Here is a 16,547-nt window from a genome sequence, read left to right as displayed (position 1 = left end):
GTTCAGCATTTTGCCAAAATATCTAATATAATAAAACGCACCCTCAACGTTCTGAGGACAACGTTCTGTGAAGCCATGAAGCCATCTGACGTCACTCCCAGGCTGAAGGGTTCGTGGATTCGTGGTGTGAAGCCTTCAAGCCAGCCAGCCGTCTCTGCCCCGCCCTCGCGTCAAACGTCATGACGTCGAGGGCGGAAAAAAAAAAAAACAAATCCGGCAGCGAAGCGTCAGGGAAGGAGGCGGCGCTCCGGACGTCTAGCCTTCACTTCGCTGTGTTCCGCCTTCTTCTGACGTCAAGGATGACGTCAAAAGAAGGCGGAACACAGCGAAGGGAAAGCTAGACGTCGGGAGCGCCGCCTCCTTCCCTAACGCTTCGCTGCCGGAACCGCCACGGAGGTAAATTTAAAAAGAAGAAAAAAAACAAAAGGGATGTTGGGGGGAGAGAAGAGGGTGGCCAGTAAAGAAGAACAATGGGAGCGGGAGGGCAGGGGAGAAACGACAGCATGGATGCGAAGGGGGGGGCATGGATGCGAAGGGGTGGGGGGGAAGAGGGCGGACCAGGCTGGGACATGGGAGAGAGAGGAGCATGGATGCGAGGGGGCGTCATGGAAGGGAGAGAGATGACTTGCTGGAAAAGGATGAATGGAGGCGGCAGGGGACAGAGGAGCATGGATGGGCATGGATTGGGAGGGCAGGGCTCAGGGAGAGAGGGGAATTGCTGGAAAGGGATGAATGGAGGGGGCAGGGGACAGAGGAGCATGGATTGGGAGGGCAGGACTCAGGGAGAGAGGGGAATTGCTGGATAGGGATGAATGGAGGGGACAGATGGGCATGGATGGATATGGATTGCAGGACAGGCCTCAGGGAGAGAGGGGAATTGCTGGATAGGGATGAATGGAGGGGCCAGGTCACAGAGGAGCATGGATGGGCATGGATTGGAAGGGCAGGACTCAGGGAGAGGGGAATTGCTGGATAGGGATGAATGGAGGGGACAGATGGGCATGGATGGATATGGATTGCAGGACAGGCCTCAGGGAGAGAGGGGAATTGCTGGATAGGGATGAATGGAGGGGGCAAGGGACAGAGGGGCATGGATTGGGAGGGCAGGGCTCATGGAGAGAGGGGAATTGCTGGATAGGGATGAATGGAGGGGACAGATGGGCATGGATGGATATGGATTGCAGGGCAGGCCTCAGGGAGAGAGGGGAATTGCTGGATAGGGATGAATGGAGGGGCCAGGTGACAGAGGAGCATGGATTAGCATGGATTGGAAGGGCAGGACTCAGGGAGAGGGGAATTGCTGGATAAGGATGAATGGAGGGGACAGATGGGCATGGATGGATATGGATTGCAGGGCAGGGCTCAGGGAGAGAGGGGAATTGCTGGATAGGGGTGAATGGAGGGGGCAGGTGACAGAGGAACATGGATAGGCATGGATTGGGAGGGCAGGGCTCAGGGAGAGAGGGGAATTGCTGGAAAGGGATGAATGGAGGGGGCAGGGGACAGAGGAGCATGGATGGGCATGGATTGGGAGGGCAGGGCTCATGGAGAGAGGGGAATTGCTGGATAGGGATGAATGGAGGGAACAGATGGGCATGGATGGATATGGATTGCAGGGCAGGCCTCAGGGAGAGAGGGGAATTGCTGGATAGAGATGAATGGAGGGGACAGGTGACAGAGGAGCATGGATTGGGAGGGCAGGGCTCAGGGAGAGAGGGGAACTGCTGGAAAAGGATTAATGGAGGGGGGCAGGGGACAGATGGGCATGGATTGGGAGGGCAGGGCTCACACTGTCTCTCTCATATACAATGTCTTTCTGACTCTCACACACTCTGTCTCACACTGTATCACATTCACTCTCTATGTGCCACACAGTCACTCACACACTCGCTTGGTCTCATACACTCACTCTCACAGAGAATCTGTGTCTCACACACACTCTCTCGCCCACACACACACACTCTATCTCACACTGTGTCTCACATACACACTTGCACACACTCTCATTGTCACACACACACTCTCTCACAAACACACTCACACCCAGACTCACTCTCTCTCACACACTCACACTTTCACTCTGACTCTCAAACAGTCACTCTCACATACACTCTCCCAAACATACACACTCCGAGGAAAACCTTGCTAGCGCCCGTTTCATTTGTGTCAGAAACGGGCCTTTTTTACTAGTTTAAATAATAAGTCACTGAGACTCTATCAAAGGTCATAGAAGGTTTATTGTAGTAATAAGTTCACCTCTGAGACTCAACGTGGTGCTGTATTTTGGCGTTTCTGTCTGCATCAGGGGTCTGTAAGAGTGTGACATACAATTTATCTTGACAACAAACCCTCTGGCACTTGTATGTAAAATACTAAGCAAGGGCATCTCGTGAAGAAGCTCCCGACAAGATAACTACATCATAAAGCAAAATCTAATCCCTGCAAATAGAGATTAGATTTTGCTTTATGACATGGTCCTCTGTAGTGGTGTCCTTGTTCCCCCACCTGGGTGGTGTTTCTGGTACGCTCATCCAAAATAATACTTCATACTTTTTTGTAATAATTACTTTCCGTATTATAAATTACCTACCTGTTGTGTACACAAGATTCTGACACCATTCTGGCCCTGTTTGCAGAGAACTGTGTAAAGAAAAAAAAAATAGTTGCTGTTTGAGAGTGACACATTTGAAATCCTGAACCTTTAGTTAAAATGCTCATTCTACCTTTTCTATTTCTTTACTCCTGAATATTCTGATAGCTTGTCTGATTTAAAAAGTAGCCATATATTGTGACAGAATAATGTGAAGATGGCACCGTATGGTCTCAAGATCTCTGGTTGGTTGTTTAAATATTATAGAAATTGTGATTAGCCCACTTCTCTCTAGGATGCGTGTTGCTGCTAAAACTGCACAAGTTTTAATGGTTTGAGAATCAGGCTATCCTTATGCATGGATGCTGCTGTCTTCTACTGTCCTGCTTCGTAATAAAGATTCTTGAGTTCAGTACTTTGGCTGATGTTTCAAATCTGTCATTTTTCACCTGAATAGAGATCATGTGTTTGATATTGGTCTCTCCAGAAACCATTACCTTCCCTTTCCTTTCAGAGTGGCATATGCAATGGGAAAAAAGGAAAAGCCTCCCTTTCTACCAGAAGAACCATCGTCCTCTTCTGAAGATGATGACCCCATTCCAGATGAGCTGCTGTGTCTTATCTGCAAAGATATTATGAATGATGCTGTCGTTATCCCCTGCTGTGGAAATAGCTACTGTGATGAATGTGCGTTCCATATAGAATATTAGTCTGTGTTACAGGTGAAAAGAAGGGACATTCCCCTCAAATTGAAAGTGAAATTGTCACATTATACATTTTGTGACCCATGCTGTAACCTAAAGTTCAGTGCAATATATTTGAACATTTAGTCAGCCTGCCATATAAATTAACTCTTAAAATTTTTTATATATATATATTATTAATATGCAGTTATCTCTTTAATTTGCACTTCCATAGGTAGTATTAAAAAGCTAAACACAGAAGGAAGTTAGGTTATATTAAGAATTCTGGCCTCCCTCCATTGGGGTAAAGCTAAATTCCCAGAATGAACGACACTATTTCAGATGGATGCCTCTTCGAAACTAAGAAAATAATATAGACCATATGACCTATCCAGCCTTCACATCCATACCGTGTACTAAGCTCTACAACCCCTTCCTCTATTTTTTAGATCCTCTGAGCTTATCCCATGCTTTCTTGATTTCAGATTGAGTAGAGAGGTGTGGTAGCCATGTTAGTCCACTTTTAAAGGTAATCAATAGAAATAAAACATGGAAAAGAAAATAAGATGATACCTTTTTTTTATTGGACATAACTTAATAAAACTTTATTGGACATAACTTAATAAAATGTATTAAGTTATGTCCAATAAAAAAGGTATCATCTTATTCTCTTTTCCATGTTTTATTTAGTTTTATTTCTATTGATTTCAGATATAGTTCTAGTTTCTCCCTCCTCTGCAAGGAAGCTGTCCCACACCCTTTCTGGAAAATATTGCCTTATTGCTTCTCAGCCTGTTCCCTTCCACCTTCATCGTATGTCCCCTTGTTCCAGATCTTCCTGTCAATTGAAAGGGACCCACCTCCTGAACATTTATACCACATAGATATCAAATGTTTCTATCATATCTCCCCTCTCCTGCTGTTCTTCCAAAGTATACATCTTTGTCCTATATGCTTTGACAAAGACCATTGATACTTTAGTACTCACTCTTTGGACCAACTGCATCTTATTACTATCTTTTTGAAGGTGCAGTCTCCATTCCCTAATAAGAGCTCTCTATTTCAATCTAGTTACAAATGTCTTCTAGGTCCCTATACAAAGTAACTACATATATTCCTGATATAAAATCTTTATTCAATATAAATAGATTCTATAATCATAATTATACCCAGAGACGCATACCAGAGTTGGTATCACCTTTTTACATGCTGACCATTCATCTCCCTAGGCACCCAAGCATCCTTCTGACTTTTGACATTGCCTTCTTAAGATCATCAGATATGATCACCCCCATGTCCAGCCTGTTCTTTTGTTCACAGAAGTACTTTGGGCCATGTTCTATACTGCTCCCTTTGCATTTTTGCTTCAGGAGAGGATTGGAGATATCAGAATGTGGTAGAAGCTCTGAAAAAATAAGCAGAGATGTTTTAATAAAAAGAAATATTTTTTGATGACATGCCCCTGAATTTCACAGTTGAGTTGGTTAAAATTATATTTTGCTATCTGCAGGTGTCAGAACCTCGCTGCTGGAATCAGAGGACCACACGTGTCCAACCTGCCATCAAACAGATGTTTCCCCTGATGCTTTGATTGCCAATAAATTCTTACGCCAGGTGATTTATTATATTTCTAAGAAAATGTTTTTCATCAATGGGGTGCATAAAGTAGATATCCAGTCATCTTAAGTTTGGAGTCTTTGTTGTGTGACAGCTTTGTAGGAGCTGAAGAATGTAGTGTGGTATCATTTCTTTGATGACAGATGCAAAAGAGGCATATATTTATATCTTGAAACACCATTTCCCTAGCATCCCTCCAAACCAGCCCAGAAATGACTGATGGGTTGTGCACGCCTACCAGCAGGTGGAGACTGAGAACTCTGATTCTTACGTGAGCCTTGCCCAGCCTCAGTTTGAATCACTATTCTCAGTCTCTAGCAGGTGGTAGATGTGATGAACCTTCAGTCTCAGTTTTGTCTGCTATTTATATCTATTTTTTCTTTATATTTCTTGGTTATTCTTATTAAAAAAAAACTTTAAGCTGTTATCTGTGCTTAAAGGGGGGACCATTTGCTGGCTGGGGCCTGTGAGTTCTCTGGTGCCTCATGGGTGTTATACTTGATTGCTGAGTCCTTCCCCCTTCACCCCCTGATAGTCTTTTGCAGTCCTTCTTGGGCTAGCTGTTCTTAACTTGGAGGCTATAGCATCAACCCCTTTGAGGGAAGGGTGTTTGTTTACTGAGGGGAGACAGCCACTTTAATTATAACTGACCAGCAAAATAATACAAAAAAACCCCAAAAGGAGACCAACTGGAGAGTCCGATTTTGGCTTCTCGTTGCTATCAGTATTGCTCTGTCACCGGTTGGGAGCGGCTGTCTCTTCTCAAAGTCACAGCACAGTTGGGGGGGGGGGGGGAGCATGAGTGGAAAATTAAAATGGTGCTCTGTTTGCGTCGCAGGCTGTCTTCTGCCGGGGTTTGTAAGTATTGCACAGCATCGGTCTCAGCAAGTAGTTCAGAGCAGCTTGATACAGGTGCGTCTGCCCCTTTGGCGTGTGCAGGTACTGGCAGCAGGGCCGCACCTCCTGGTGGGGAATCTGGTCTCGGCAGTTCCAGTTTCAGCAGGAACTTCCACCATTTTAGATGTGCAGAACATGATTTCTGAGCGGCCACTGCAGTTCATGCCCTAGTCTGGCTCTACTTCAGCAGCTGCTGCGGGGGCGCAAGGGAGAATTTCCGAAGGGGGTTTTCCTCCAGAGTTCATTTTAGCTATGTGCAAAGCATTTCTTTTAAGGCAGCTGCTGCTTCTGATGTTAAACTCGATCCTTCCAGAGAGTTACCATATTCACTACCTAAGCACCCTAGGGTGCTTTGGGATGAGGAGGAAGCAGTTCCTGTAAACTGCATGGATTCTGACCAGGTTCTTCATGGAGAAGAAGGTGATCCCTGGGGGGACAGGGATATTTGGGGCTTAACAGAGCCTTTTTCTCCTCCGAAGGATTTACACCAGGGAGAAGACCCCTTGGTGGTCCGTATTTTCCATAAGAAGGACCTCCAGGAGGTCATCACTTTAGTCTCTTCCACACTGAGGAAAAGCCAGTGGCACCTGTACAATGGACAGTGGATCCTTTGGTAAAAGGAATTTGTAAGTCAGGTAAGACCTTTCCTATGCATCAGGACATGAGACATAGTCCAAGCACAGTGGGACAATCTGGACGCTCCTTTTCGTTTTGCCAAGTCTATGATTCGTCTGTACCCTCTTCCAGACCACGACAAAGCTTTGTTCAAGCCTCCTGTGGTCGATGCCATAGTCTCGGCAGTCACTAAAAAGAATACAGTCCCTGTAGATGGAGGACCCGCGTTGAAAGAACCTATGGTTCGTAGGAAGAAGTCGTGTTGAAGCACTTTTTTTGTGTTTCTGCTTTGGCAGTTCAGGCTGCCATTTGTGGAGGTTTGGTGGCCAGGGCGTACTTTCGTTGGTCGAAACATGTCTTTGACAGAACTTCTACCTCTCCCTTATTGATTTGAAAGTCTCTCAGATAGTGCTAGAATATGCCTTTTTCGCAGACACACTGTATGATTTGCTTTGGGCCTCGGCTAAATCTATGGCTGTTAGTGTGGCTGCCAGGCGTTCTCTCTGACTCTGTGGTTGGTCAGCAGATGCGACCTCCAAATCCAAGCTTTGTAAGTTTCCTTTTTGAGGGTCCTTTTTGTTAGGTGCCATGCTGGACAAGTTGGTTATGGGTCCTCTTTGGTGCCATGCTGAACAAGTTGGTTAAGTGTTCGGAGAGTCTAAGGTGCCTTGGTTTCCGGAGGATCGTCCTCGGTCTGTGGGCCGTGGCTTCCTGGCTGGTAAAGGTTGTGCGCGCGGTTTTTGGCATTTTCGGTGTGAACGGTTTGCTGGAGCACAAAGATCTCGTTACTTATGGTGTCCTCAGTCCTTTTGGGGAGGCTGGGAGAGTGGTCAAGGATCTCAAGTCCAGGGTCGCTTTTCCCAGTGAAGGTGTCAGGGCCCACCAACTCATCCCTGTAGGAGCTCAGTTGCAAGAGTTTTATGGAAGGTAGGCCCAGATAACCTCAGACCAGTGGATTCTCGATATTTGCAGCAGATACGCCTTGGGGTTCATTTGTCCTCTCCTGGATGCCTTTCTAGAGTCTCCTTGATGTTTGCGGGTAAAAGCGACGACAGGGTCTCCCTCACATGGCTTTTGCATCTGAACGTGGTTTGTCCCGTGCCTCAAGTGGAGGTGGGCACGGGACATTATTCCATCTATTTTGTGGTGCCCAAGAAAGACAAAACTTTTCGTCCCATTTTGGATCGCAAGATCTCATCTTTTTGTATGGGGACGCTTCACTCGGTGATTGTCATGGTCTATTCAGGAGAGATTCTAACTGCATTGGATTTGATTGAGGCTTATCTTCATGTTCCAATTCTCCGCCAGCAGCAGAGATTCCTTCGGATTGCTGTATTGGGATTGCATTAGTACATAAGTACATAAGTAGTGCCATACTGGGAAAGACCAAAGGTCCATCTAGCCCAGCATCCTGTCACCGACAGTGGCCAATCCAGGTCAAGGGCACCTGGCACGCTCCCCAAACGTAAAAACATTCCAGACAAGTTATACCTAAAAATGCGGAATTTTTCCAAGTCCATTTAATAGCGGTCTATGGACTTGTCCTTTAGGAATCTATCTAACCCCTTTTTAAACTCCGTCAAGCTAACCGCCCGTACCACGTTCTCCGGCAATGAATTCCAGAGTCTAATTACACGTTGGGTGAAGAAAAATTTTCTCCGATTCGTTTTAAATTTACCACACTGTAGCTTCAACTCATGCCCTCTAGTCCTAGTATTTTTGGATAGCGTGAACAGTCGCTTCACATCCACCCGATCCATTCCACTCATTATTTTATACACTTCTATCATATCTCCCCTCAGCCGTCTCTTCTCCAAGCTGAAAAGCCCTAGCCTTCTCAGCCTCTCTTCATAGGAAAGTCGTCCCATCCCCACTATCATTTTCGTCGCCCTTCGCTGTACCTTTTCCAATTCTACTATATCTTTTTTGAGATACGGAGACCAGTACTGAACACAATACTCCAGGTGCGGTCGCACCATGGAGCGATACAACGGCATTATAACATCCGCACACCTGGACTCCATACCCTTCCTAATAACACCCAACATTCTATTCGCTTTCCTAGCCGCAGCAGCACACTGAGCAGAAGGTTTCAGCGTATCATCGACGACGACACCCAGATCCCTTTCTTGATCCGTAACTCCTAACGTGGAGCCTTGCAAGACGTAGCTATAATTCGGGTTCCTCTTACCCACATGCATCACTTTGCACTTGTCAACATTGAACTTCATCTGCCACTTGCACGCCCATTCTCCCAGTCTCGCAAGGTCCTCCTGTAATCGTTCACATTCCTCCTGCGACTTGACGACCCTGAATAATTTTGTGTCATCGGCGAATTTAATTACCTCACTAGTTATTCCCATCTCTAGGTCATTTATAAATACATTAAAAAGCAACGGACCCAGCACAGACCCCTGCGGGACCCCACTAACTACCCTCCTCCACTGAGAATACTGGCCACGCAATCCTACTCTCTGCTTCCTATCTTTCAACCAGTTCTTAATCCATAATAATACCCTACCTCCGATTCCATGACTCTGCAATTTCTTCAGGAGTCTTTCGTGCGGCACTTTGTCAAACGCCTTCTGAAAATCCAGATATACAATATCAACATTATCAGTTCTGTGCCATGCCCTTTGGTCTAGCCATGGCTTCTCTGACGTTTACCAAGGTTATGGTGGTGGTCGCGGCAACCTTGCGCAAGGAGGGCATTCTAATGCATCCTTATCTGGGCGACTGGCTGATCGGCGCAAAATCCTATCAGGAGAGTCTCCGGGTCACAGCCAAGGTTATCCGCTTCTTTGAAGCCCTTGGTTGAGTGATAAATCCCCACAGAAGTCACTTGGTTCTGACTCAATCTCTGGACTATCGGGATCTCATTCAACATTTTTTTCTAGGTAGAGTTCTTCTTCCGCTGCCTTGGATTCAAAAAGTTGCAGGATCAGATTCGACATCTCCTTCGATGTCCGACTCCTCAGGCTTGGGATTACCTTAAGGTTCTTGGCTTCATGGCGGCGTCCATAAAAGTAGTTCCATGGGCAAAGGCTCATGTGCATTTCCTTCAGAGGGCTCTACTTTCACAGTGGTGTCTGCAGTCATATTCTTTGGTGGACCGATTACTGCTCCGAGCATTAGCCCATTTGAGTCTCAATTGGTGGCTTCATACTCCCAATCTCTCCAAAGGGGTCCCGTTGAACTCTCCTCAGTGGTTGATCGTGACGACCGATGCCAGTCTCAAGGGCTGGGGAGCCCATTGTCTGGGGCAGTTAGTTCAGGGTATCTGGTCCCAGAAGGAAACTTTCTCTTCCATCAATCTGCTTGGAGACAAGGTCAATTCAGAGAGCCCTTCAGGCATTTCACATTCTCATTGTGGGAAAAGCGGAGAGAGTTCTATCTGACCGCTACGATGGTGGCTTAGGTCAATCGTGAAGGCAGCACAAGAAGTCAACAGTTGGCAAAGGAGATGGCACTTCTCATGAGTTGGGCAGAGCATTATCTCCTGGATCTGTCCACAGCTCACGTAGCCGGGTTCCAGAATGCGGCAGCCGACTTTGTCAGTCGTCAAAATCTGGATCCAGGGGAATGGGGCCTGAGGCTTATGCCAGTATAGTTCATCGTTGGGGTGCCCCAGTAACGGATCTGATGGCAACGCTTCAAAACACCAAGATGAGACGTTTCTTCAGTCAAAAAAAAGGATTGGCTTGGCTGGAAGGATTTCTCTACGTGTTTTCCCCATGACTTCTGTTGGGCCGGGTCATTCAACAAATCGAGTCACAGGGGCAGTTGGTTTTCATTGACCTGAATTGGCCACGAAGACCGTGGTGTGCCGATCTGATGCAGTTACTGGTGGATTCGCCTCTGAAATTTCCAGTCTCAGACTATCTGATGAGATAAGGTCCGATTTACATGCCAAATTCTGCTCGGTCTTGTCTTACAGCTTGGCTCTTGAAAGGGCTTGGTTAAGAAAGAGAGGGTATTCTGCAAAGGTCATTGTTACAATGCTCAAATCTTGTCATACCTCAACTTCCCAGGCTTATGTGTGTGTCTGGCGTATTTTCGAGTCCTGGTTTGTGGGCCACAATATATAGCCTTTACATGCTTTCATTGCTCATGTTTTGGATTTTTTGCAGGACGGCTTTAACAAAGGCCTGGTTCTTGCTTGTCTGAAAGTTCAAATAGCGGCCCTAGCTTGTTTTCAGGGTCGAGTCAAAGGTCCACAGCAGTGGACAGGGTTAAGAAGACTGAACAGCATAAAACGGCAAAAAAGATAAGTGATCCTCACAATATTATATGAAATTGAATTAGTTGAGGGTCACATCGACAATTAGAGGAGGTTTTTTAGCCAGTGATGATTGGGTAGTGCTCCCTTAGGTTGGATTCAACAAAGGAGTGTCTACCTGTGTTTGAGGCTTGTCCACCTAAAAATTAAATAAGCTACACCATATTAAAAGTTTCCATAGTAGAGCTTGTTAGAATGTTAATCCTCAGGATTATGCAATTTGGCTACATCAGAAACTGGATACTAAAAAATCAAACTCAGAATCTGACAATTTAGTTTTGCCCACATCGAGAGCAGCAGTAATGGATCAAGCTTGGAATTCCTTCCACATGGTGGATGAGGACAGGATAGAAATCAACACTTGATTCAAAGACAGAAATAATGATGTAGGTAGGACTACTGACTCATCTCTACCAACAATGTTTGAATATCAGGGTGGAAAAGTGATCATGAAGCCCTTTGTCTATAGTCTGGCAGTTTTCCTAGACACCAATTTGACACTGCAAAAACACATAGGGAGTAGAAATCCATGGGGAGACGTATGTGTTAGGCGGTGAGAGTCTGATATGTACAGACGGGGAGAGGGATCTTGGGGTGATAGTATCTGAGGATCTGAAGGTGACGAAACAGTGTGACAAGGCGGTGGCCGTAACTAGAAAGTTGCTAGGCTGTATAGAGAGAGGTGTGACCAGCAGAAGAAAGGAGTTGTTGATGCCCCTGTATAAGTCGTTGGTGAGGCCCCACCTGGAGTACTGTGTTCAGTTTTGGAGGCCATATCTTGCTAAGGATGTAAAAAGAATTAAAGCGGTGCAAAGAAAAGCTACAAAAATGGTATGGGATTTGCGTTACAAGACTTATGAGGAGAGACTTGCTGACCTGAACATATATACCCTGGAGGAAAGGAGAAACAGAGGTGATATGATACAGATGTTCAAATATTTGAAAGGTATTAATCCACAAACGAACCTTTTCCATAGATGGGAAGGCGGTAGAACTAGAGGACATGAAATGAGATTGAAAGGGGGCAGACTCAAGAAAAATGTCAGGAAGTATTTTTTCACGGAGAGAGTGGTGGATACTTGAGAGGTGGTGGAGATGAAAACGGTAATGGAATTCAAAAATGCGTGGGATAAACATAAAGGAATCCTGTTCAGAAGGAATGGATCCACAGAAGCTTAAACAGTGCAAAGAAAGTGTATTATATATTGTATTTATCATGCTTAATACATGTTCTCAAATTAAGTTCAAATATATGTATTATCATGTATTAATTTTATTATAGACTCCTGATGCAGGCCTAAGGCCGAAACACAAAGTTGTGTCGAGTCTCCATACTTCAATAAACTTCTTTATTATTATACATCTTCTCAGTCTTTGGCATCCTTGGTTGTCCTCCCACTTTTATTTTAGATTGTGCAAAATATTGAAGTTTTAAAATTGTTCCAGTTGATGGGTTCTTCTACTCACTCTTTCTCCACAAGTTTTTCCTTGTCCTTATACTAGTGTAGACAGGCTATAATATTGTGCATATACTCGCTTCTCCAGGGATTCAGGGCTCTGTGAGTTCTGTCGTTCCTCACCTCTTACTCATGACCACTCCTTTCCTCCTTCCCTGGAACACTCTTAAAATAAGAACGTAAGAATAGCTATACTGGGTCAGACCAGTGGTCCATCTAGCCCTGTATCCTGCTTCCAACAGTGGCCAATCCACTTTCTGAGTCACATTCTTGAACTCATCTGATTCAGTGATCCCCCTCGTATCCTAGTGTGGTTCCAATGTAGATGATTCCCTAAGTCCTCCAGTTTGGACCAGAATGCCTTATTTCCTGCTTCTAGGTCCTCTGTCTCCTTGTTGAGGACCTCTGTGGTAACCTCTTCCAGCCTCTGTTTTGCCACATCCAGTCAGCCCCTCACTTTTGCCAGGTCTGCCTTTAATTTTCCTGGCCACTTCCTTAATCTTCCCTTTTACCAAGGCAATATTGCTTTTCAGGTCCTCCATCTACTGCTTCGTTTCTGCCTTCGTAAAGACTCCTCCAGTTCAACCCCTGTTTGCTGCTGGTTTCCTTCCTGCAGAATGATACATTGCCACACCTGATCCTTGGGAAGATGTGTCTACATGAGTTTTCATTTCTGCTATCAAGTGTTCTTCTGTATAGCTTGGGGTGATGCAATGCTCGCCTCAGAGCTTCTGAATTTGGCAGCCATTCTTGGGGTTATCACTTTGAGTCCATATATAAGGATTTAAAACGAATCCTGAATTCTACAGGGAGCCAATGTAAACATTTCAGTTAAGGTGTTTCATGATCCAAAATGGTCGCATTTTGTATCAACTGTGACCTTTTTAGCTGAACCTTTGGCAGCCTAATATACAAGATGCTACAGTAATATAATTTAGTAATAAAGGGTAGACTAGCACACGTAAATCTGGTGTTGCATATGTAAATGTAGCAAATGATCCCCAAACCCCAGGTATCTCACTTTCCCAGCTGAGTAAATCTGTCCTCCCCAAGCTTCTTGCCAGTAGTCCTAATTCAATATTTTATCTTTTTGAAGTTTGCAGTTTTCTTTGACATCACCACTTGCTATTACTAAGAAGTAGCAGCTCTTCACTGCAAACCTCTATTTGCAGGTCTGCTCACACACATAAAACCACCCTGCATAAGCCTGTATCATCATGGAGCCCAGCTTTGCTTTCTCACTTTAGATTCTTACTGTAATTAGAAATTGTATTTCCTTTCTTTTTATATCTAACGGCACGCACGCAACACCAACAGAAGACCATCCCAACATACAGGGTTACAGATTATTGCAGGATTTGTTAGTATTTGGAAAAGGGACCAATTGAATCTAAAATCAAAATACATTTTGACATTTTTTTTGGCCATACTTGAGCAAACTGCATGGCCCTTTTCTGACTGAAACTTGGATTTGCAGCTCTAGAATTAGTACCCGCTATAGCTTAAGCCATCCACATAACTGGAGCCTACTAAAAGTTTAGCAATCGACGGCGAGCCTGGTGAGGTAATGTTAGCCAAAACCGTTCCCAGATTTCCTGAAACCGATGTCCTCCAGGATGTGTGAAGTCTGGTATTTGTAAACGATCCATTCGCATCTCTGGCCATCTTCGAATCTAAGCTAAAAACCCACCTCTTCGATGCTGCTTTTAACTCCTAAACCTAATCCTTCAACTGTCCCCTACCTCTGATATGCCCTGTCTGTCCTAATCCTTATCCCTTACTTGTCCTGTCTGTCTGTCATAATTAGATTGTAAGCTCTATCAAGCAGGGACTGTCTCTCCATGTTCAAGTGTGAAGCGCTGCGTACGTCCGGTAGCGCTATAGAAATGATAAGTAGTAGTAGTAGTATCTATTCAATCATGTACATCTTCCAGTGTTGTATAGAGGGAGGAGTTGGGTGAATCCAAGCAAACAAAGTCACTTTCAGTCCACAGAAAGTTGCATAACTAAATTGAATCTACTTTTTTTTTTTTTTAATTTGCTAAAATGATTTACACATTTTTGTGGCTTGGCAGTGGTGAGATGTTGCTGTTGTTTTGATCTTAGTAAATATGACTGAAGTATACAGCTTATAAAATTTTGCTTTCTTGGGTATTTGTGATAAATTTGTGCATGTATTCTACTTTTTTGTTTTTATAGGCAGTAAACAATTTCAAAAATGAAACTGGATACACAAAAAGACTTCGCAAGCAACCAGTGCCACCTCAAAGACAGCCACAGAGACCACAGACTCAGCACAGTGTGCCTCCAGTATCACGGCCCATCCCTTCTCGACAGCAAGATCCACTGATAACCCCTGTAACTTCTGCATCATCTCATGCTGCTAATCCAGTAACTCCATCCATCCCAAGCCAGTCATTAGCAACAGCTGTGCCTGCCAGCCAGTCACCTGTGGTCATCACTACCATGGATACTAGTGTGCCGTTACCTGCCTCTGTACGTCCAGAAAAGCAAGAAACCCCTTTTCAGTAAGTTAAGTTAGATGGTGATAACTTCTGGCACCATATGTTGAAACTGCTTCCTTTATATTGTATAGCACAGTGGTTCCCAAACTTGATCCTGGAGGCACCTCACCTGTTCAGGTTTTCAAGATATCCACAATGAGTATGCATGAGACAGATTGACATGCAGAGGAGACAGTGCATGGAAATCTCTCATGAATATTCATTGTGGTTATCCTGAAAACCTGACTGGCTGGGGTGCCTCCAGGACCAGGTTTCGGAACCATTGGCATAGCATAGCATATTTACCCATACCACTGTGTTCATTTCTCTATTGCTCCTTTAAGTTGGAAGTTAAGAAGCATTCTCCATTTAAAAAAAAAAAAAAAAAGGAGATCATAAACTAGAGGAGACGTCTTGACCAATTTCAAGTATCCCTTGTTTAGTAATTTGCAGAAAAATAAGTGAGAAGACAGTTACAAGAGTTCTTAGACTTTTATTCTTTACTGAACTTGAATCAACATGGCCCTGAGACATTATGGGTGTCTGATGTTGAGTCAGTGCTCCCATTAATTGAGTATAAGGAGACAGTAATTAAGAATTTTCTGGATGTGACATCTGCATTTGACAGAGTGAATCACTATTGAATCACTGTGTTCTTGTAATGCATACATTGAGTTGGCTGTCTAATAAGGGTTTGACTAGTTTGTTTTGTCTTCCTGTAGGTCCCATGTCAAGGTGAGGTCATGGGTTCAGAGTAGAGAGATTGAACATGGAGTTCCACGGGGTTCAGCTCTGTTTTCTCTTTTGTTAGATATTTATATGTTTCCCATTTGTTTTAAGAACAATAGGGATAGTATTTAGAATGTATGCTGATATTTATTTTCCAGCTTCATTACAAGCTGCAACATTTGCCATCTAGAGTCTTTGAAAGGCTATCAGCTGTCTCTAATTGGATGCAGATAAATAGTCTGGTGCTTAGTTGGGAAAAGTCAGAGGCATCGATGGTTAGGGTTTGATTCTAATTCCATGGAAGGAGATAAAAATGGGCAAGAGTGTTATGCCATTAAGAGCGGAGGTAAAAAATTTGTGAATTTGAGGCTCTGCTTTTAACTTTCATTCTTTAAGTCTTTTGAGGAATTTGTTTTTGATTGCAGCTCTTCAGAATAAGATGTATTTAGATAATGTTCAATTGGTTTTGCAAACTCTGTTCACTCTCATTTTAAATTATGCCAATGCAGCTGTGGCCTTTAGTGTAGATAGCACAAAATATTGCTAGTAGATTAATATCAGGAACATTGACAGAATACGTTTCTCCATGTTTACAAAACCTCATTCCTTAGCGTCCCTCCGGACCGGACCAGGATTGGACTGATGGGTTGTGCTCGCCTACCAGCAGGTGGAGACTGAGAAAATACTGGTCCGGTCCGGAGGGACTAAAGGAAAGCAAATTAGCAGGTAAGATCTAATTTCTCCTTCCTTATCATCCTCACCAGGCCAGTCCAGAACTTGTGGGATGTGTTCATCAACCAGCAGATGGAGAAAGAAATAAAGTCCAGCATGTTTCACCCTATAAGGGCACTGCAGTGTAAGAACATTGTGCCTGTAGCAGACTATACAGCTTGTAGATTGCTTACTGAGGCATCTCTTGACCCAATTGGAGAACTAGGCTTCAGTCAAGCAGGGGGTACTTTTTTAATTGGTCTTGAGTTCCTGAGACAAAAAAAAATGAATTTTCAGCTGGCGCAGGGTGTAACAGAGTCAGAGCTCCTACCCCCCACCCCACCTTTGTATTTTTTCATTTCTCAATGTGAAATATAAAAAATTTTAAAAATAGAGAGAGATTGGAGTCTGGCTACAGTTTTTTTGTATTGGAAGTTTGCTCTATGCTTCAGCGGTAGCAGGTAA

At 44.3% G+C, this 16,547-nt stretch overlaps 1 protein-coding gene across 1 annotated transcript in view; it reads left to right on the top strand.

Annotated features, from left to right (window-relative positions):
- RBBP6 (RB binding protein 6, ubiquitin ligase) overlaps window positions 1-16,547 on the top strand; it is a 135,800-nt gene that overhangs the window by 76,441 nt on the left and 42,812 nt on the right. The window contains exons 8-10 of the mRNA XM_030211248.1: window positions 3,105-3,277; window positions 4,784-4,887; window positions 14,338-14,666. Coding sequence (XP_030067108.1) covers window positions 3,105-3,277; window positions 4,784-4,887; window positions 14,338-14,666 — 606 coding nt within the window. The remainder of the gene's footprint in view (window positions 1-3,104; window positions 3,278-4,783; window positions 4,888-14,337; window positions 14,667-16,547) is intronic.

The sequence above is a fragment of the Microcaecilia unicolor genome, chromosome 8 (assembly GCF_901765095.1).
Source record: "Microcaecilia unicolor chromosome 8, aMicUni1.1, whole genome shotgun sequence".
Classification (NCBI taxonomy): Eukaryota; Metazoa; Chordata; class Amphibia; order Gymnophiona; family Siphonopidae; genus Microcaecilia; species Microcaecilia unicolor.
The sequence above is the reverse complement of the archived record's forward strand: the minus strand, read 5'-3'. Positions and strand labels throughout refer to the sequence as shown.